The 23,311-nt window shown below is 47.4% G+C and overlaps 1 protein-coding gene across 1 annotated transcript in view; it reads right to left on the reverse strand.

Moving 5' to 3' along the window:
- GALNT17 (polypeptide N-acetylgalactosaminyltransferase 17) overlaps positions 1-23,311 on the reverse strand; it is a 538,869-nt gene that overhangs the window by 117,578 nt on the left and 397,980 nt on the right. The window contains exon 6 of the mRNA XM_003416636.4: positions 219-336. Coding sequence (XP_003416684.4) covers positions 219-336 — 118 coding nt within the window. The remainder of the gene's footprint in view (positions 1-218; positions 337-23,311) is intronic.

Raw genomic sequence — 23,311 nt, forward strand, 5'->3', positions numbered from 1 at the left:
TCTTTACAGGAGCAGATCACCAGGTCTTTCTCCCATTGAGTCATTTGGTGGGTTCGAACTGCCAACCTTTCGGTTACCAGCTGTGTGTTAAACCATTTGTGCCACCAAGGGCTCTGCACCAGCATTAAAAAGCTTTAAGGAGCACACATCAAGGATGACTTAGCACCTCTGCTCACAAACATGAAGAAACCAAAAGGAAAGGGTACCATGTCACCAACCTTGATTCCAAGTTCTATATTTTCTCCTCCATACACATCCATCCCAGGGTCGAGGAGACCAATTTCACCGAAGAACTTCCTGTTGACTACGAAGGAGCAGCCAATCATGGCCGGCGTCCTGTGGGAGAGACAGAAGCTAAGCTCATTAAGGTGTCAGCATCAGAAGCCCTTTCATCAGCACCCGCCGGAGACAGGGTGCTTGGTTCCACTACAACAAATCAAATAATTTCCCTGAAGGCTCTCCGGAAACCCTGGTGGCACACTAGTTAAGTGCTATGGTTGCTAACCGAGAGGCCAGTAGTTCGAATCCGCCAGGTGCTCCTTGGAAACTCTACTGGGCAGTTCTACTTTGTCCTATAGGGATGCTATGAGTTGGAATCGACTCGACGGCAGTAGGTTTTTTGGGTTTGGAAGACTCTCCATTCCCATGCTCCATCTCTCTATAAAGCTGCCTTTTGGGTTCAGAAAAAGTAGGGGATTCTGAAGCAGCAGGAATAGCCTGGCTCCTTCGTAGACTGGGCAAGGACTGACCTCACACAGCAGATGGTGACCGCATACCTGAGAACCAGGCTCCTCGCTCTGGGGTGCTCACTGCACTCCTAGTGACAGATGTGTGACAGGATGAGGACCCATGGGGGGGCTCAGAGAAGCTGGGAGGTGAGGAACAAGATGCGTTCACTCCCTACCTCAGGAATGAGAAAAGCTTTTGCAAGCCAGGAGTGTGAAGGGAAGCTAGAGAAGAGAAGGGAAGGTCAAAAGGAAGAGGCCCAATCCATAATACCTAAAGAGCTTCTACAACTCAACAGTGAAAAGAAAAACGATCCAATCAAAAAATGGGCAAAGGAGTTGAATAAACATTTCACCAAAGAGGATACACAAAGGGCCTTAAATAAGCACTTGAAAAGATGTTTGATGTCATTAATCATTAAAAAAAAAAAAAACCCGCTGTCATTGAGTCGATTCCAGCTCATAGCAACCCTATTGGACAGAGTGGAACTTCCCCATAGTTTCCAAAGCTGTAAATCTTCATGGAAACAGACTGCCACATCTTTCTCCCGCGGAGCGACCGGCGGGTTCAAACTGATGACCTTTTGGTTACCAGCCAAGTGCTTAACCACTGCACAACCAGGGCTCCTAGCATTAGTCATTAGGGAAATGCAAATCAAAACCACAATGAAATATCACCTTACCCCCCATTAGAATGGCTCTGAAAAAAAAAAAACAAAAAAAACCCCAGAAAGCAACATACGTTGACAAGGATGCGGAGAAACTGCAAAATGCAAAATTGTATAGCTGCTATGAAAAGAGTTTGAGACTCCACAAAAAGTTAGAACAACCATATACCCAGCAATTCCAATCCTAGGTATATATCCCAAAAGAAGTGAAAGCTTCTATAAAGATCACAGCCAAGAGAACCCTATGGAGTGGTTCTACTCTGTAACACACGGGGTTGCCATGAGCCAGTATCAATGGGTTTGTTTTAGGTTTATGGTGGCCTCAGCACATGGGTGATTTAGCAGAGAAGCCAGCATGCAGAGGAAGGAGACAGAGGCACAGTGGAGACGTGAGGCCACATGGGGTGAAGCTGCCTAGTGATCTTGGCTTTCCACTTGCTAAGAAGCCTGGCTCTGCTCTCTGTCCCTGGGTTGCATGAGAGTCCCCTATATCTTTGCAGTCAGTCCTCGTACTTAAATGGTGTTAGATAGGCATCTATCCTTTGCAACCAAATGATGACTACAATACATACCAATTGTGATGGTTAAGTTTACGTATCAACTTGGGTAGGCTATGGTTCTCGGTGCTTTGGCGAAATACTAGTCTAGTTGCTGTTCCATGATGTGATGTGATGTGATGTAATCACCTTCCGTAATGTAATCTATGAATCAATGTAATGTAATCTAATGTAAAGAAAATTTCCTTAAGATGTGTTCTGCCTCCAGACTAGAAGTAGATATTTTGGCAGAACATGCTCTCTCTCCACTCTGCACTCTTTCCGTTGCCTGACATAAGGATAATGGGACACAAGCCAGCAGGAATTTCCAGCCCGTTGTCTGACCACCAGATTTTGGACTTGCCAGCTCCCACAACTGTGTGAGTCAATCCCTTGACGTAAATTGTCTCTCTCTGTCTCTCTCTCTATATATGGTCACTGAGTGGCGCAAATGGTTTGTGTTTGGCTACTAATCAAAAGGTTGGTGGTTTGAATCCACCCAGCAGTGGCATGGAAGAAAGGTCTGGTGATTTATATATATTTCATTGGGTCTGTTTCTTTAGAGAACCCTGACTAAGACACCGTCCCCTCCTATGTTTGATTCAGAGAAAAAACAAAAACTGCTTTATCACACAGCCAGAAGAAGCAAACTGCACGGAGGATTCATTCTGGGAGAGTTCAAAGCCAGGGCCCCCCAAGTTATCAAGAAATGCTGGCAACACCCGTGCTCGTAGACATGAGGCACAGCCCTGGGTGTGCTGGAGCTGCCGAGAAGGAGGCGGTCAGAGGCAGCCCCGGTGTTAACTTAGCTTTCTAGAGAGCAGTTGCTGAGCACATCAAGAAATTCTGTGAAATCAGAACATTCTCGCCAAAGCCTGTGTTACAGTCTGAAAATCTGCAACATTAACAGGCCTGTGTAATTAAGACCCCACTCCCAGACTTCGAACTTCCCAACTCCTCAAAGGCACCCCAGAAACAGTACAGGCACAGAGAACCCCTCAATCAGTAAACCTTCTCTAGGCGCTGGCTTTGGATGTGGGCCCAGGACAGGGTTTCTCAGAGATGGGTCCAGGCCCACGGGGCAGGTCCTCAGAAACGCGGATCCCTGGGTCCATCCAGAACCACAGACCCGTTGCACAGAGATGGGGCTGAGGGATGTGCATTTGTATGGGCGGCACAGCCCCAGAAGTCCCTCTCCCCGTGGACTCTCAGCTCCTGGAGAGCAGAGCAGCAGTCTGTCTCACTTCTTCTTCCCAGGACCAGTGCACTGCTGCATTGCTGGGCCCAGAGCAGGTGCCTGATAACCACTTTTGAATAAATGAATGGGCATGACAGACCTGGATGACCATTCCCGGTGGGAAGGGCTCTGTGACACCTCAGGGACAAACTGGCTGGACTGAACCAGAACCTAGGAGTGGGCTCTAGCTGTGGTTGGAAGGAGGGGAGAGAGGGAGGGAGGGAAGAAAGGGGGAGGGAGGGTGATAGAGAGAGGGGGAAGTGAGGAGAAGAAAGCAGGAGGGGAGGAAGGAAGAAGGGAAGGGAGGGGAGGGGGAGAAAGGGAAGAGAGACTAAGGGAGGGAGGAGAGGGAGAGGGGAGGAATGGAGAAATCTGATGCAAAGAGGGAGGGAGAGACAGAAGAGGGAGAGATGGAGGAAGGCAGGGAGAGAGGGGAGGAAGAAGGGGGAAAGACAGAAGGAGGGACGAGCGAAGGGAATGAGGGGAGGAGGGGAATGCAGGGAGGGGGAAGGAGGAAGAAAGGGAGGGAGGGCGAGGGTGGGAGGCAGGGCCTGAAGCGCACACTCTCACCATCCAGGGAGAGCAGACAGGCTCCCTCTTCCAGACACCTCTCAGATTGCCCTTTGGGTAACATTTTTCCCTGTCAAGCAGCTTGACATCTTAATCTGACTTGATTTGATCTGGGTGGTATTTTTTGGTTGTGGGCGGTGAGGAGAGAAGAATTCACAGTGTCAATTGTCCTTGGTCTATCTGCCTGGGAGCAGTTCTGTTCAGCACATTCGACCAGGTTCCATCATCAGAAACCTTGAAATTTCTAACAACGGAGCTGAGAGTTACCTAAGTGCCTCCTCATTTAACAAGGCCAGTGCAGGACAGCTGCCCACAGGAGGCCACAGGAGCCCACAGGATCTGATAGGAGGTCACAGGAGTCCACAGAATCTGAAAGGAGGCCACAGGAGCCCACAGGAGACCACAGGATCTGACAGGAGGCCACAGGAAGCCACAGAAGGCCACAGGATCCCATAGGAGCCCATGGGAGGCCACAGGATCTGACAGGAGGACACAGAAGCCCATAGGAGGCCACGGGAGCCCCCAGAAGGCCACAGGAGCCCATAGGAGCCCACAGGAGGCCAGGAGAGGCCATAGGGAGGCCCAGGAGACCAGAGGAGGCCACAGGACCCCACAGGAGGTCACAGGAGCCCATACAAGCCCACAGGAGGGCACAAGAGGCCATAGGGAGGCCCAGGAGACCATAGGAGGCCACAGGACCCCACAGGAGGTCACAGGAGCCCATAGGAGCCCACAGGAGGCTACAAGAAGCCATATGAGGCCCAGGAGACCACAGGAGCCCACAGGAGGCCACAGAAGCCACAGGAGGCCACAGGGTCCCACAGGTGGCCACAGGATCCTGGAGGCCACAGGTGGCCCACAGGAGGCCACAGGAGCCCCAGGAGGGGAACCCTTGGAGACTGGCTAGGCCAGCCAAAGCTGCCCGTGAGTTTAGTCAGAGGAGTGCTTTGAATTCTAGAAGGATCTGACTGAACTGATGGCCGCAGTACCCTAGCAGCCCATGGTCTCCAACAGACAGCCACCTCAGCAAAAAATCAGCCACTGAATCCCTCTGGAGCACAGTTCTACTTTGACACACATGGGGTCTCTATGAGTCAGGGTCGACTTGATGGCAGTTAGTAGCCCCTAGGCTGGGAGCTTCCGGGATCTGGACCCTTAGCCACACTCCTTCTCACAATCAGTAAGCCAAAGGCAGAGCCTGGCGCCACGTCCCTTGGAGGCTTCCCGCCACCTGCCCAGCCCTGCAAGCTGCTGTAATGGTGCTGCAGGGCTGATGAGGTCCTGGAATGTGCGTCTGCAGCCTCATTCTTCAAACTCAGCTTCAATTACCACCATTAGTACAAACATCTCAATTCAAGATCATTCAAAATGGTAATCGTATTAAGGCATCTGCCAGAGCCTAATCGCTCCATTACAGGGAAGAGGAACGGCTGAAAAATAAACATGTTCATTGTTGCTGTTACACAAAATGCATGAGACACTCACAACAATGCAGCAGAGAGAGGTGATCAAGGAGAGGGCGGTGGCGCCAGGAGTTCCCACCATGGTCTCCTGAGGACATAAAGCAGATAAGATGTGGCCTCTACGTGAAACCACCCGCTGACTCCCCATGTCGTTCAGAGTGAGAACCAGGGTGTCACAAGGCCTACACGGCTCCGTCTAGATGGTCTGTGTCCCAGCGACTTCTCCCACCTCCTCTCCTTGTTGTCTCTGCAACATTCTTGCTGTTCCTTGGACAAGGCCACCATGCTCCATGGCAGGGTGTACCAGCTTCTCCCTCTGTCAAGGCCACCATGTTCCGTGGCAGGGCGTACCAGCTTCTCCCTCTGTCTGCACTGCTTTTCCAGGAGGCTTACCCATACAGCTCCTTTTCCCCACCTTCTTCTTGTCTTTGCTCAAATGTCATCTTCTCATTAAGACCAACCCTGACCACCTGATTTAGAAACTACAACCACCATCTATCAGTCTCTCCATGCCCCTTCCAAAAAACTAAACCCACTGCTGTCGAGTTGATTCCAACTCACAGCATCCCTACAGGAAAGAGGAGAACTGCCCCATAGGGTTTCCAAGGCTGTAAACTGTTATGGAAGCAGATGGCCACATCTTTCTCTCTCACAGAGTGGCTGGTGGATTTAAACTGCCGACCTTTTGGTTAGCAGCCGAACCCTTTAGCCACGGTGCCACCAGAGCTCCCTTCCATGCCCCTCATCCAGTTTTATTTTATATTACCTTCTGTCATGGATTGAATTGTGTCCCCCCAAAATATATGTATCAATGTGGCTAGGCCATGATTCCCAGTACTGTGTGATTGTCCACCATTTTGTCATCTGATGTGACTTTCCTGAGTGCTGTAAATCCTGCCTCCATGATGTTGACGAGAGGGGATTAGTGGCAGTTACATTAACAAGGCAGGACTCAATCTACAAGATTGGATTGTGTCTTGAGCCAATCTCTTTTGAGAGATAAATGAGAGAAGAGAGACATGGGGAACTCGCACCACCAAGAAAGCAGTGCCAGGAGTAGAGTGTGTCCTTTGGACCCAGGGTCCCTGCACTGAGAAGCACAGGAAGACTGACTACAAGGACCTTCCTCCAGAGCCAACAAAGAAGGAAAGCCTTCCCCGGGACTGATGACCTGAATTTGGACTTCCAGCCTACTAGACTGTGAGAGAATAAACATCTCTTTGTTAAAGCCGTCCACCTGTGGTATTTCTGTTATAGCAGCATGAGATGATTAAGACACCTTCTTTCTCACCTTCTGACATATTATATTAAAACAAAACAAAACAAACGACGGTTGCCATCAAGTCAATTCCAACTCATGGCAACCCTACGTGTGGCAGAATGGAACTGAAAAGTTGGAGGTTCCTGTCTACCCACAGGTACCTCCGAGGAAAGGTCTAGTGATCTACTTCCAAAAAACCAGCCACTGAAAACCCTACGAAGCATGTTTCTGGTCTGACACAAACAGGGGCAGCACGAGTAGGAACCAACTCGACGGCAGCTGCCGGTTTCATTATCATTTATAAGGGAAGGCTTCTCAGCAGGGACCAAGGGTCCTTGTTCATTTGTCAGTCTAGTCAACAACATTATGAGGCGACTCAGGAAGCCTCTGCTGGACTAAGTCCCGAGCCCCTGAAGATAGAAAAATACACGTGATACAGTCCTAGTGAACAAGCAGACTCTATTTGTTGCTCCTTAGTAAACACAGTTTCTGGTTAAGCCATGGTGTACGTGTCACCTGTCTGTAGGGGAGGCTGTTGGGACAGCCCCAGTGGTGGGGGTTCAAGGAGCCAGAACTTGGGGATTCTGCCCACCTGCTCCCTAACGACTAGGTGACCTGCTGCCTTCAAAAGTCGTCCCTGTGGGGAAGTGTCTTCCCTCCGCCCTTGCTCCTCTCTTCAGGGAGGGCCCCTACCAGCTGTGCGCTTGTCACGGGGAGACCAGGTTGCCCTGGGGACCCGGGGGGGACAGCAGTGCCGAGTCCATCCCTTGCCTTGCCCTGCCTGTCTTCCACCCCTGCTGTCCTCTGAGGCCCCACCTGCCCCCTGGCCTCTGTCCTCGGGGGCCATGTCTCCAAATCGGTACCTGGTTTACAGCCCAGGGATCAGGGCCTTGGCCCGTTTCCTCTCCACGATTCCAGGTGGCCTACCTCACGTGGCGGCTGCCCTTCTCTGACCTGGACCTCACAGACCTGACACTTTCTCTGGTCCCGCCTCTGCTACAGCTAAAAGCCTATTTGCCTAAAACCAAGCCTAAAAAAAAAAAAAAAAAAAAAGCCTAGCACCTTTCAACTCCCAGGCCACATTTGCAGGAAAAGGATAAAACTCAGCACCACCCCTGCAGCTGCCTTTGGATGGATTTCTGCACATTTTGTTTTCAGGGTACCACCAGCACTGGGTATTTTGGGTTTGGTTTTAAGAGCGTTGGTGGCACAGTGGTTAAGCGCGCTCAACTACTAACCCAAAGGTCCGTGGTTTGAACCAGCCGGCTGCTCCTAGGGAGAACAACGAGGCAGTCTGCTTCTGTACAGGTTACAGCCTAGGAAGGCCTGTGAGGCAGTTCCGCTCCGCCGTAAAGGGTCGCTGTGAGCCGGAATCGACTTGACGGCACTGGGTTTCGGGTCACCTTCTTTGGCAATGCTTAGGTTGGTTAATTTAATCAAAATGCACTTAGTTCAGTGCATTTTGTTGCAATCCTTGTGTGTAGATTCTTTCTATGCTGCTTTTGAATAACCAGAACGAGAGCCTGATTTGTGGGCTACCCTTCTTCAGTCACCCTCTGGCGCAGACTTGGTGGGCTACGGGGCCCAAAGGCAGGGCGAGGCCCAAAGGCGGGGTGGGGCCCAAAGGCTGGGGAGAGGACTGGGGGGGGACGCGCCCCCCGGACCAACAACTCCCTTAAGGAGCAGCTCTACTCGGCTGACGGTAATAGCCCCACTTTCCAGATGAAGAAACTGAGGCTCAGAATGTAAGTGAATTGCCCAAGGCCACACACACAAGCAAGTGAGGAGCTGGAACCAACCCAGCAGCGTTTGACCTCACATCCTTTCTAGGTGCCCTTGTTGTTATTGTTAGTTGCTGTCCACTTGGCTCCAAATCAAGACGCATGGCCTTACGTAAAATAGAACAAAATGTTGCCCAGGCCTGTGCCATCTTCATGATCCTTGGTCTGTCTGGTCCACTGTTGTGCCTGGGGGCTGAACTCCCAGCACTCTATCAGACACTATTTAGTTGGAATCCACTGGGTTTTCACTGGCTAATTTCCAGATGCAGATCTCCAGGCCTTCCCCATTTGTCTTAGTCCGGAAGCTCTGCTGGAACCTGCTCACCATGGGTGACCCTACTGGTACTTGAAATACCTGTGGCATAGCTCCCAGCCTCACAGCAACATGCCAGCTGCCGCAGTGAGAGACACTGACAGACAGGTGGCGGTCTAGGTGCCATACTACCTCCCAAACAAGATCACAGAAAACCGCCAGCAGCTAAGAGCTCCCTCGCTGTGTGGGATAAGTGGTCCCGCATTGAAGGTTTCTGGGAACCTGCAGCTGCTAAACACTAAAAATACAATTTTGGGGAAGGAATTGGCTGACTTGCACAGAATTCTCAACTGGCACAGGACTGTAATTTAATACTCAGAGTTCCATTTGCCTTTGCTATCCATATAAATACCAAAAGGATAAGTGCCGCTGCCTTTTTAAAAATCAAATGCTGTATCCAGCACACAAATATCTCACAAGAAAATGGAACCCAGAGGCCAGAGCTTCGCCTGTTAAATGGAGGTAGCGCTTTCATTTTTATTGCTGAGAAGATAATTCACGCTGAAACAACTTCCTCCAGACTGGGAAGTGAACAGTCGGGTACTGAGAGCCTTTCCCTTTGGAGGATAAAGGGAATGCTCATTTCTCGGGGGTGTAATTTTTACCAGATGCAGAAAACGCCAGTGTGGACTTAAGTTGCCAGTCACAAAGGCACTTCTGGGGCTGGCTGATTTTGCCTGTGCTTGTTCTATTGAAACAAAGACCACGTCGAACTCTCTACTGAGATATTACCTATAAATAACTTTCATAGGATAACACTTTTGTTCTTTGCTAATCACGTTTTCTTTAGGCTTCAAGAAACTCATTCGCAAATAATTCAATGAAGAGTCTTTTTGTAAAAGCATAGATGTTCCTTAAGAGGTGGTAACACACCGAGCCATCATCAGCCATCAGCATCTTATACCAAAAGCAGACAAAAAAGTGTCTGGTTAGCTATCTTGCTAGGTGAATGTTTTAGGAAAAGAGAAAGGAAAGATCTAGAATAAGAGTCAGCAAACTACATGGCCTGTTTTGGTCCAGCCCATGAGCTAAGAATGGTTTTAACAGATGAACACTTGTAATCGATTTGATGATAAAACCAAAAAACCAAATTCATGGCCATCCAGTTCATTCTGACTCATAGTGACCTGTAAGAGTGAAACTCCCCCATAGGATTTCCAAGGAGCGGCTAGTGGGTTTGAACTGCCAACTTTGTGGTTAGCAGCCGAGTTCTTAACCACTGCACCATCAGGGCTCCAGGATTTGATGATAGGAACACTAATTTTGAACCCCAGTTAAGCAAAATTTTAAGAAATCCCACACCGAATTCAGCTATTCTCATTAGCAGACTTGTATTACAAATTGGACTCAACTGCTATTATTACCTTCTGGAATTCGTCAATAAAACATTTGTGAGAATTGGTTTTCTCTCCTGCTTATACGTATCTACAAAATATTCTCAATTTTGTCTGTTGGCCTATAAAATATTTACTATCTGGTTCTCTAGAGAAAACACGTGCTGACTTCCGTCCTGGAGGAGAGTGCAGGCTCAGGACAGGAAACAGCGAGGTACCGGGTGACTGCAAGGTAGAGAACTTCGAAAAGGGATAGATAAGGAACTCGAGTGGGAAGATACTTAAAATATAGATTAGCTTCCTTCTCATTTATAAAAACCGGTCCAGTTGCCATCGAGTTGACTCTTACTCATGGTGACACCATGTGTGCCAGAGTAGAGCTGCTCCATAAGGTTTTCGGTGGCTGATTTTTCGGATGTGGACCGTGGCCCTTTCTTCTCAGGTGCCTCTGAGTAGACCTGAGCCTCCAACCTTTGGGTTAGCTGCTGAGCACATTAACTGTTTGTACCCCCAGGGGCTCTTCAACTTGCAGGGCTAATGTAAGAACAAATGTGATAAGGCTTTGGGCCATACTCTTAAAAACGGCATCAGGTAACAATGCAAATAATGGTCTGTAAGAGGGAGTTGACTCGAGGCACTGGCTACTGGGGAAGAGGGGAAGAGCACCGAGATTTGTGCCTGGGGGGGAATCTTCCTGAAAAGGTTTTAGAACGTCCTACAAAAGGGAGACATTACAGGATAGCAGAGGTACAAGTAAGTAAATGAGGACAAGTGGGCAAAGGGGAAATGAGTTTGTTATATGAAATGCATACGTCCGTGCACGTTGTGTCTGGTGAAGTGGAGGGACAGTGAGGGTGAGGGAGACCCTTGGTGAGATGGATTGGCACAGCAGCTGCAACAGTGGACATGCCAGAGATCATGAGGACGACACAGGACCAGGCAACATTTTGTGTTGTTGTTTGTAAGGTTGTCATGAGTGGGAATCAACTTGATGGCAGCTCAATCGATTGATGACCTATCAATCAATCTATCTATGTATCTATCATCTATCTGTTTATCGATCTATCTATCCATCCTTAATAACGGTGGGCCACAGAATCAGCTCTAAGCCCTTCTGCAGCCTGTGCGAACAGAATCACTGGAATGATCCAACTTACGTAAAAGATTTCTTTAAGACAAGTGCAGCTACTTGAGCACTACAGCTCAAAAGAAATTTCTCTACTGAGTAACGTGGTGAAAGTCTCCTCACTTCAGTAAATACAAGCTCCACAAATATGTTTCTTAAAACACCCTTCAACATCGGCCGACAGGGTTTCCCAAAGCACAATAAGACGGAAGCAATTGTTTTCAGGGCCAAAATGAGATCCAAGTAAGGACACAGCTTTCTGGCAGCCTTACTTATTTCACCCCTAGAATAGTAGTAAATCAGCACTAACAACAGTTGGCAGTAGTGGTAGAATTCTCGCATGCCATGTAGGAGACCCGGGTTCAATTCCTGGCAAGTGCACCTCAGGCACAGCCACTGCCCATCTGTCAGTGGAGGTTTACATGTAGCTATGATGCTGAACTGGTTTTAGCAGAGCTTCCGGACTAAGACTAGGAAGAAAGGCCTGGCAATCTACTTTCAAAAATCAGCCACTGAAAACCCTATGGATCAAAACTGTCCAATCTGCAACCAATCATGGTGATGGTGTAGGACTAGGCAGGGTTGTCCTTTCATCATGCTTAGGGTCACCATGAGTTGGGGGCAACTCAACGGCAGCTAGCGGCAACAACAGTCACAAGAAAGCAGTAAAGTAAAATGACATGATAATACATTCTAAAATATCTGAGGGCCTTTGTACTCTGAGTCTGCCGTTTCCGTAGCCTTGAAATGGGCCGAGACTATTAGAGCCGGAAGGAAAAAAAAAGCAAAGAAGATGTTAATTTTCAATTGTGGTTATAAAACAGACTCTTGAAGCCAACTTCTGAAACAACAGCCTCAAAGTCAGGATTTCAAGTGTGTGAGCCAAACATCAGAGAGATAAAAGCATTTTCTACATTTCAAAAGCCTCCCTTTAAATATCAAGGACCACAGCTGGGCAAACCCGGAGATGAAGGCAGTAACAAAGCCCTGTCCTCAATGCTGGCTGCCCTTAGCATCACCCATGCTCCGTGGTCACTGCGGCACCATTCACAATAACCACAAGGTGGAAACAACCCAAATAGCCACCAGCAGACAAAGTACAAACAAAATGTGGTGTATACACACAATAGAATATTACGGCGCCATAAGGAGACTCTGAAGTCCTGACACGCGCTACAACCACAATGAACCTTGAAGACGTTACGCTGAGTGAAATAAGTCAATCACAATAAGGACAAATATTGTATGATCTCAGGAATCTGAAGCTCCTAGAATAGGGAAATACTCAGAGATGAGAGTTAAGTAGTAGTTGCCAGAGATGGGAAGAGGACAACAGGGGAAATAGGGTTCAGGGAGCATCGAGTTTTTATGCGGATGGAAAGCTGCCAAAAGATATTGGTGATGGTTGTGCAACATGACTGATGGAACTGACCTCGCTGAATTGTACACGTGAAAAATGCTGAATCGGCAAATGTTGGGTTATCTGTATTTTTGCAACAATAAAAACAAAATGACCTGTGCACACTCTCACTCTGAGTAAACTGGTCTACGTCTGTATTTGATTCTGAAGCATACACAGGGTTGACAACCACTGCTATATGGAAGCTTCCAAACCCAGCCAAACCCAACACCAAACTCTCTTCTGTCGAGTCGATTCCGGCTCATAGTGACCCTATAGGACACAGCAGAACTGCCCCATAGGGTTTCCAAGGAGCAGATGGTGGGTTCGAACTGCCATAGCTCTAAGCAACTAATTCTTCCTGGGCTGAGGGTGGAGGGAGGAACGCTACCTTGCAGAGTGGCCTGGGCAAAAGCAGAAAGGTGGAGTGATGTGCAGGCAGACAGAGGACAGAAAACAGTGCTCCCAGGGTGTCCCAGCCAGCTTCCAGCATGCAGAAAATCCTGGAGTTCCTGTGTACCCCAGGGGAGACCAACCAACTGACGTTGAGTTGACCTCGATTCACGGTGAGGCCATGTGTGCCAGAGTAGAACTGTGCCCCATGGGGCTTTCAATGGCTGACTTTTCAGAAGTAGACTGCCAGGCCTGTCTTTCGGGGCACCTCTGGGTAGACTTGAACCTTCAACCTTTCAAGCAGCAGCCAAGCAGAGTGGCAAAAGCCTGAACAGGTGAAGAGGGTTCAAAAAACAAAAACCAAACGCACTGCCATTGGGTTGATTTTGACTCGTGGCAACCCCCGGTGTTACAGCGTAGAACTGCTCCATAGGGTTTTCCTGGCTGTAAGCTTTACAAGTCACCAGGCCTTTCTTCCACAGTACTGCTGGGTGCGTTGGAACTGCCAACCTTCAGGTTAGCAGTTGTGTGCAAATGGTTTGGCAAAGGGGTGTCACTGTCTCTAGAAGGCCCAGAAGTTCAGAAGCAAAGCTGCTTCTCACACACCCTCACTTATTTTCTGGCTCCACAAAAAAAACTGGAAGTGCAGTCAGCTTTTTTGCTAGAAGGCTGATTAGCTGATAATTACACTGAGATGTAACACATATAATTAAGCAATACTCCACAGGAACAGGGATTTTACTGCCTTTTTCCTTAATGAAATCATGCCTTGCTGGAGATGTCTGACTGTTCCGAGGAAGAAGAGACAGGACACCAATTTCTAAGCACAGGGTAGACCAGCTGGCTCTGCCTCAAAACACTATCCCACACCCACCTCCAGACACAGAGGCAACAGCTCCTCAGAGGTCACTTCCGTGCTCACAGCACCTTCAACCTGGCCTCAACACCTGCATAATGGATTCCAAACGCCTGGGTCAACCTTCAAGGGTCTCTGACCTAGCCCCTTCCGGCCTCTGGAACTTTCATTTCCCCAACCCCCTCTGGAAGTGCTCTGCTCCTTACTCAAGTGCCAAGAGCTTTTGGGTCTCTTTCCATGTTTTACAGTCTGCTTGGACCCTGCTGCCTCCGTAAGTCCTTTCTGGACTACCTCAGCATGTGGTAGCTCTCTGCTGCTGGAGTGTGTGTTGTCTGTAGCACGTCTTCAGCAAGTGAGTCGTGGGCTGTTTTTCATTTCTCCCCTGTCTCTCCTCCTCACCCCTACACCCAGGCCCCAGGACTGAGGAAATGGCTCTTTTCCCAGTCCTGGGTGTTATGCCCATAACTGTCAGTGATGAGAGGGGACTGTACCCAGGCAGTACCACATCTCGGCGGTAGAATACTCTTCTGCCTTTATTGATGTGACAACTGCAAGCATCCATACCAGCCCCACTCATTGAACAGTGTCGAGAAAAGCATAATGACCAGAGTGAGAGACCACTTCACCCCCACTAAGATGACTACTATCAGAAAAATGGAAAATAGCCAAGTGTTGGAGAAGATGTGGAGAAATTGGAACCCTTCCTGCACTGCTGGGGGGAATGTAAAATAGTGCAGCTGCTGTGGGAACAGTTTGATGGTTATTCAGAAGGTAAACATAGAGTTACCATTTGACCCGGCAATTCCACTCCTGGGTACGTACCCAAAGACCTGCAAACAGACACTTCTATGAAAACATTCACTGCAGCACTCCTCACAATAGCCAAAAGGTGGAAACAACCCAAACGTCCATCGACAGCCAAATGGATAAACAAAGTGTGGTGTACACATCTACACGTCCGTATATGCATACAGGGAGCCCCGGTAGCGCAACGGTTAAGCGCCTGGCTGCTAACCCAGAGGCTGGGGGTTTACACCCCCCCAGCAGCTATTCAGGAGGAAGACCTGGTGATATGCTCCTGTAAAGATTATAGACGAGAACACCGTACGAGGCAGTTTTGCTCTGTCGCATGGGGTCACTACGCGTTGGAACTGATTGACAGCACCCAATAAAAACCACAATATATATGCGTATATACATGGAGGCTTCATGGTGCTAATTAAAAGGTTGGCAGTTCGAACCCACCAGCCACTTCCTGGAAACCCTATGGGGCAGTTCTATTCTGTCCTACAGGGTCGCTAGGAGTCGGAGTTGACTTGATGGCAAGGGGTTTGATTTTTGGTATACATGTAATGTAATATTATTCAACCAATGATAAAGGAAGTTCTGATATGCTATGACATGGGTGAACCTTGAAAATATTACACCAAGTGAAATAAGACAGACGCAAAAGGACAAATGTGGAATAACTGCACTTACATAAAATATCTAGAATAGGCAAATTCACAGGGACAGAAAGCAGACAGCAGTTACCGGGGGACGGGAGGGAGGGCAGTGGGGGTTACAGCCGGACAGGTACCGAGCTTCTGTTTGGGGTGATGAAAAGGCTGTGGCGATAGATGGCGGTGACACTCACGATTACACTGTGAATGTAATTCACATCACTAAATCATACATTAAAAAATGGTTAAAACGGAACATTTTATGTTATATATATCTTACCATTATATACATATACATATACATTTTTTTTTTTTTTAAAGAGCTGAATAATTGAATGGAAGCCCTGGTGGTATAGTGGTTAAGAGTTTGACTGCTAACAAAAAGGTCAGCAGTTCAAATCCCCCAAACCTATGGAGCAGTTCTACTCTGTCCTATAGGGTCGCTATGAGTCGGAATTGACTCGACAGTCCGGAGACTTTGAGAAGAGAACAGGAGGAAACGTGATATTAGGAACAGCTTTGACCATGACACATGGAGAACAGGTGGGTGGAATAAGGGAGCTTGGCAAGGATGGAGTCTGGGGGATCAGGCATAAGGCTGACCTTTTGTGCAGGTGAGTTGTTCCTAGCAGCCCTGACAGGTTCAGAGTTTAGAAGATGAGGCTTGGCACGTTCCAGTGAGGGGGCTGGAAAATCCAAGTCCAGGGTCAGAGTTAAGTCCAGAGCCAGAGCAAGGAGTCAGAGAATGAAAACCAGAGCAGAGGTGTGTTTATGAAGGACTGGGTTCTGCAAGAAGCCCCAGTAGCACAGTGGTTAAAGTGCTCGGCTGCTAACTGAAAGCTCAGCTGCTCACGATCATTAGCCATTAGAGAAATGCAAATCAAAAGTACAATGAGATTCCATCTCACTCCAACAAGTCTAGCATTAATCCAAAAAAACAAAATAATAAATGTTGGAGAGGCTATGGAGAGATTGGAACAATTACACACTGCTGGTGGGAATGTAAAATGGTACAACCACTTTGGAAATCGATTGGGCGCTTCCTTAAAAAGCTAGAAATAGAACTACCATAACGATCCAGCAATCCTCCTTCTTGGAATATACCCTAGAGAAATAAGAGCCTTTACACGAACAGATATATGCATACCCGTGTTCATTGCAGCACTGTTTACAGTAGCAAAAAGATGGAGGCAACCAAGGTGCCCATCAACAGATGAATGGATAAACAAATTATGGTGTATTCACACAATGGAATACTACACATTGATAAAGAACAATGATGAATCCATGAAACATTTCATAACACGGAGGAATCTGGAAGGCATTATGCTGAGTGAAATTAGTCAGTTGCAAAAGGACAAATATTGTATTACAAGAACTCAAGAAATAGTTTAAACACAGAAAATATTATTTCATGGTTACGAGGGTGGGGAGGGAGAGGGGTATTCACTAATTAGATAGTAGACAAGAACTATTTTAGGTGAAGAAAAAGACAACACACAATACAGGAGAGATCAGCGCAAATAGACTAAACCAAAAGCAAAGAAGTTTCCTGAATAAGCCAAATGCCTCGAAGGCCAGAGTAGCAGGGGCGGGGGGTATGGGGACTATGGTTTCAGGAGACATCTAGGTCAATTGGCGTAATAAAATCTATTAAGAAAACATTCTGGATCCCACTTTGGAGAGAGGTATTTGGGGTCTTAAATACTAGCAAGCTGCCATCTGAGATGCATCAATTGGTTTCAACCCACCTGGAGCAAAGGAGAATGAAGAACACCAAGGACACAAGGTAATTATGAGCCCAAGAGACAGGAGGGGCCACATGAACCAGAGACTACGTCAGCCTGAGACCAGAAGAACTAGACGGTGTCTGGCTAAAACCGATGACTGCCCTGACAGGGAACATGACAGAGAACCCCTGAGGGAGCAGAAGAGCAGTGGGATGCAGACCTCAAATTCTCATAAAAAGACCAGATTATTGGTCTGACTGAGACTAGAGGGACCTTGTAGGTCATGGTCCCCAGACCTTCTGTTGGCCCTAGACTGGAACCATTCCCAAAGCCAACTCTTCAGACAGGGATTGGACAGGACTATGGGACAGAAAATGAAACTGGTGAGGAGTGAGCTTCTTGGATCAAGTAGATACATGAGACTACGTGGGCAGCTCCTGTCTGGAGGGGAGATGAGAAGGCAGAGGGGGACAGAAGTTGGTTGAATGGACATGGGGAATACAGGGTGGAGAGAAGGAGTGTGTTGTCTCATTAGGGGGAGAGCAACTAGGAGTACTTAGCAAGGTGTATACAAATTTTTGTATGAGAGACTAACTTGATTTGTAAACTTTCACTTAAAGACACCCCCTCCGAAAAAGAAAAAGATTACAGCCTTGGAAACCCTATGGGGCAGTTCTACTCTGTCCTACAGGGTCGCTATGAGTAGTAATCGACTTGATGACATGCAACAACAACACAGCTGCAGAAGATGGAAGAGAAAACATTTTACAATGTCTTTCACATTTTGGCTTCCAAAAAGGCAAATTGCTGGCTGCAGTCAGTTTGCAGAAGTAACTCCCATGTCTCTGGGCTTTATCATTTTGGGTGGAAAGGCAGACATTTCCTCCCATATTTTAGGGAAAGATAAACTGGATGGGAACTATGTAGGGTCAATTTCAAAGGCAGGGGCACAGGATGAGAAATACATTCTCAATCATGGGAAACTGAAACTCTTTGAGCAAAGGACAAAGGAAAATAAAATTCCTTTAGAGTGTGGGTTCTCTTTTTAAAAGGTCAAGTGGTTTCTTTCCTTCTCTAGAAACTGAAGCAAACTGATCAGGCTTCTCGTTCCTGAGAAACCCTCCCACACCAAGCAGGGCTGATTTCTATATTCTTACAGCTCAAATTTGTAAGTTATTGGGATTCACACATCTGCTGGGTGGGATGTAAAAATCTGACAAGGCTCTGGAGTCATTAGCCTCAGCAGAAGGAGTCTGGGTACATCTACTGGCAAATAATCGGCTGTATATGTCAGTTCTCAAAAGGGCAAGGAGAGTAGCATGTGGCTCCATGTCGTCCACTCTAGCTACATCCTTGACGATTTCAATAACCTTCTCAAGATGGTAATTATCTTTAATTAGAGAGGAATGATGTATCCCAGAGTTAGAGGAATCAGCAAGGAAGGGTGTCTCCCTCCTCTGCGTGCCAAGCAGCTTTGGTCCTCACCTCTCATCATTTTCCACCTTACATTACAGTTATTCACCTACATGTTCTACTTCTGCTCGAAAACAGCGCCCATGGTTTATTTCCCTTTGTGTGTCACCGACAGCTTTTAACACAATGCCCTTCACATGGTAAGTGCTCTATAGACCTGTGTTGGGTAGTGAGTGAATGAGTGACTGAATGTATGAATGAATGCTTGATCGATACTGTCGTCAACTGCATTCCAGTTGGCCCCCAACTCATGGCCACCCCATACACAGTGGAACAAAACATCGCCTGGTCCTGTGCCATCTCCATGATCAGTTGTGGATCAGGCCCTTGTGATCCACGGGGCTTTCATTAGCTGATTTTTTGAAGCAGCTCACCAGGCCTTTCTTTCTAGTCCATCTTAGTCTAGAAACCCCACTGAAACTTGTTCAGCTTCACAGCAACTCACAGCCCAGCACTGACAGATGGGTGATGACCGCTCATGAGGTGTGTTGGCTGAGAGTCAAATGCAGGTCTCCCACGCGGAAGATGAGAGTTCTACCAGTGAACCGCCAATGCCCCCTAAAAAGAATGAGGTGGAACTAAACCCAAGCCAAGCCTGTGGCTGTTGAGTCGATCCCTACTCACAGCAGCCTATCGGACAGATTAGAACTGCCCCATAGGGTTTCCAAAGAGCGGCTGGTCAATCCCAACTGCTGACCTTTTGGTTAGCACCCAAGCTCTTAAGCACTGGGCCACTAGGCTCCAGAACTAAAGAGCAGATATGAATTTGTGTCCTTCATACATAAGCGAAAAACTCCAGTTGCAGAATAACGTGAACGATGTACTCAAAGCTTGGTACATTGTAGGTGCTCAAAAAAATTTCTTGGAAAAAAATGTTTGTTGAATTTATGTAGAAGGCACCATGTATGTTTATGAGTGGTTGTGCATGTATACACACAGGTACACACATGTATACACACAGGTACACACATGCACACACATCTACACACATGTACACACACATACACTCACACACTAAGGTATCTGTAAATGCGTAAAGGAAAGCATCTGGAAACCATATGCCAAGCTATCTGAAGGAAGGGAGTGAGAGAAGAAACTCCGGGGTTATATAATTCTCAATGTGTTGAGTGTTCCACAATAAACATTTTTCTATTTTTATAATTCAAAAGCCATTTTAAAAAAACTCAGTCTCCAAGAAACCTCCCCATGGAAAGAGCCCAGAGCAGCCACTTGCATAAAAGGCAGTCAGTAACGAATGCTCCTTAGAGGCAAGGATGGCAAGGTTTCGTTTCACGCACTTTGGGCATGTTGTCAGGAGGGATCAGTCCCGGGAGAAGGACATCATGCCTGGCAAAGTAGAGGGTCAGTGGAAAAGAGGAAGACCCTCAACAAGGTGGACTGACACAGTGGCTGCAACAATGACCTCAAGCATCACTACGACTGTGAGGATGGTGCAGGACCGGGCAGTGTTTCGTTCTGTTGTGCATAGGGTTGCTATGAGTCGGAACCAACTCGACGGCACCTAACAACAACAACATCCATCATCAACCCCGTCCTGCTCCCTCCTTCCCCACCAATAGAATGTGAGGCGCAAGATGATCCAGAAACAGCCCCTCAGCCCAGCTCCCAAGTCACAGAGAGAAGAGGCTGCAAAACCCCATTATAAACGCAGGTTAATTTGACAGCGGAAAAGCTATTCCCTCCACTACATTACCAAAAGAGGGAAGCTGATAAGGGCAATTGATCATTTTATTTCATCACTTCAAGGGACTAGAGAAAGATCTTTCACAGGCACTAAACTCACTCTCAAGTTTAAGGGCTTTTAAATCAATTTTATTAGGTTAATTGACGCTTATCTTCTGTGCACTTTTGCTCTGCAATCTGCCATGTCCTATTGGGCTGATGGAAACACTCAAAGTGGAGTTCCTGGTCCCCTCGTCCCTGCTGAAGACAGGGAGAGAGGGGGTGATGTAACTGTCCACGTGCCGCCGGCTACGGGCCTGCCTGAGAGGAGAAGGGTCATTTCATCCTTCCTGGAACAGCATGGTGCTTGAAATGGCATTAATAAGCTCTGCTTTCTAAGGTTTCAAGTAGACTCATAAAAACGTGATTGCAGCAGAAGACACATTTAGAATTTTCTCTTTCCTTTTAAATAATCTTTCAGCACTGTAAGTGTTCTAGCTGCCCAATTGTCAATGTTTATTCATTTCAAAGCTGACTCTCTGCTATGTGCTAAACCTGAAACACCAAATCCACTGTTGAGTTGATCCAGACTCATAGCGACTCTATAGGACAGAGTAGAACTGCCCCATGTGTTTCCAAGGCTGTAAATCTTTAGAGAGGCTGCTATCCAAAAAGTCGGCAGTTCGAATCCACCAGCTGCTCCTTGGAAACCCTACGGGGCAGTTCTACTTTGTCTTATAAGGTTGCTAGGAGTCAGAATCAAGTCTACAGCAATGGGTTTGGCTTTTGGGGGGTAGTGTAAATAGTTAATGTGCTTGACTGTTAATTGAAAGTTTGGTGGTTCAAGTCCACCCAGAGGCACCTCAGAAGAAAATCAGCCACTGAAACCTTATGGAGCCCAGTTCTACTCTGATACTCATGGGGTCGCCATGAGTTGGAAATCAACTCAACAGCAACTGGCTAACTGGTCATCAAATTTAGGGCCCACCTAGATGATGTGGAAGGATCTCAACTAAGATCTTCAACCCAGTTACATCTGCAAACACCCCTTTTCCAAACAAGTTCACACTCATAGGTTCTGGGGGCCAGGTTGCGCATATGTCTTCCTGGAGGCTGCCGCTCAACCCACCAGACTATCCAGGCCCTGAGGATATAAAGATATACAAGGCATAGTCTCCTCCTTGAAAAGTTCAGTTCATTATGTATAAATAAGTAACTATGATACAATGTGATATAAAATATAAAAAAATATAGAAACAACACCCTGGAAGCTGAGATAATTTAGGAGACAGCTATAGAGGAGGTGACATTTCTGCTGAGGCTTAAAGAATGAATAAGTAATCAGGAGGAGCCTGGGTGACACGAATGGCTAAGCGCTTTGCCAACCAAAAGGTTGGCAGTTCAAATCTGCCCAGAGGCACCTCGTAAGAAAGGCCTGGAGAACTAATTCTGAAAGATAACAGCCACTGAAAACCCTATGGAATGAAGTTCTACTCTGACACACATGAGGTCACCATGGGTTAGAAACAATTAGATGGCAATTGTTTTTTTGGTTTAGACAGATGAAGGGGCAGTGAGATGGACAACAGGCATCCCAGGCAGCAGAAAGATCAGGGGCTAATGGAGGAAGGAACGGAGGTTCCATCATGCATGGTGTGCTCAGGGCATGGAAAGTAACCCAAAGGGACAGCAGCATAGGGCTCTTGAGGGGTGTGGGGTCAGAAGATGGGGCTGGCTAGTGTGGGGTCGGCGTGTGAAGGACCATGCTCTCTGTCATGTCCAAGTCTTGTCAATCCCTTGTCACTACTTAGTCTTTTAAGGACAAACTTGTAAGTCACGTCAAAGGTTTATCTGTGTTCTGTGCATTATACAGGGAGGTTATCAAGGCTGAAGGCCCACTTCCCTGCCATGGCTGTGTCCAGGGCCTGGATCTCTGTCAGGCTGCCCAGCTGTGCTTGGAGAAAAGGTGAGACTCAGATGGAGAAGCCTCCAGAAAGCAGAGGTGTAATCGGAAACCTGAGTAAGCCCTCCTACTAGCAGTAGCTAGCCCTCTTAGTTATCTCTGGGAAAAGCATTTTAAACAGAAGAGCAGTAATTAGAGCTGATAAACAATCTTTGGCTATGAACAGTCACCATGCTTGGTCTTTAATCTTTGATAGCTAAATGCCCAACCAGGCTGATTGTGAAGACAATCAGCTGAGTCATAAAATGAGTCGCTAGACCGAATTCATTGATTTTTATGGCTAAACAGGCTTTTATAACGGCCTGGCTGGCTGTTATATAGACACAGCGTCAGTGTCACAGTACACCAAGTCAAAAATTCCAACTGTTGGAAATCAAGCGCTTATTACTACAAGCTAAATCACCTGGGGGAAGTCAGCCCTAGGTGTAGGAACATGGAATGTTTACCAACTAATATTTAAATTGCTAAATAACCCCCTTGGGTCCTAATACTTGGCCCTGAAAAGACTTCTGTCTTCTTGATAAACAGATTAAATGAAATTGTGACCACGTGATCGCAGGATTTTAGGTTTGCCGCTCTACCTAGCACAGATGTTTGATGCAAACTTGAGAGACAGAGACCGTGCAGAGGTTACCAGGCCGTGTGCTGGAAGGAAGCATCACAAAGAGGGCTGACTTGTTGCTTCTGCTATCATCCTGTTGACTGCAGACCTTCGTTCCTGCTGTTGTTAGGGGCCCTCGAGTCACTTCTGACTCATAGCTGCCCTCTGTACGACAGAACAAAACACTGCCTGGTCCTGCACCATCCTCCGTAGCAGACCCTCACAGTCCTCAAACGTAATTATTACATACTTTTAATTCGCAGGTGAGAATGCATGGATATTAAAGGAGATGTACCAGCTTTTAACGTAACTGCCCTTCCTTCCCGTCCAGATCTCAGCTGGTGCTGGGCAACGCCTCAGAACAAAGAGACAGCAGAATAAAATGCACGTGCCAGATTCAGACGCCACATAGCATCTGGCTAGCAACCCTTTGTGCTGCCTTCCCCTGAGGTGGGAAGATGGATGAAAACACAGAAAAAAGTTCAAATGTCTAATGATTCTCGAATCCTGGGTTCACATAACCTATTGCCAGAATCTGGCAGGAATACCGACTCACTGAAGGCCAACGAGGTGGGAAGGAAAGACACCACTGCAGCCTCCCTTTGGAAACACAGCCTTCTTGCCCTCTCGGAGGTTGACCAGAAGGTTAGCTGGCCCTTCCTCACCACCTGTCCACTGGCCCAAAGGCTCGGGGACAGAAAGAAACAGAACACTGAGCAGCTTGGCTTCTGAGACTTTTTAGAAGAAGCTACTAGAC

The sequence above is a fragment of the Loxodonta africana genome, chromosome 12, assembly GCF_030014295.1.
Source record: "Loxodonta africana isolate mLoxAfr1 chromosome 12, mLoxAfr1.hap2, whole genome shotgun sequence".
Classification (NCBI taxonomy): domain Eukaryota; kingdom Metazoa; phylum Chordata; class Mammalia; order Proboscidea; family Elephantidae; genus Loxodonta; species Loxodonta africana.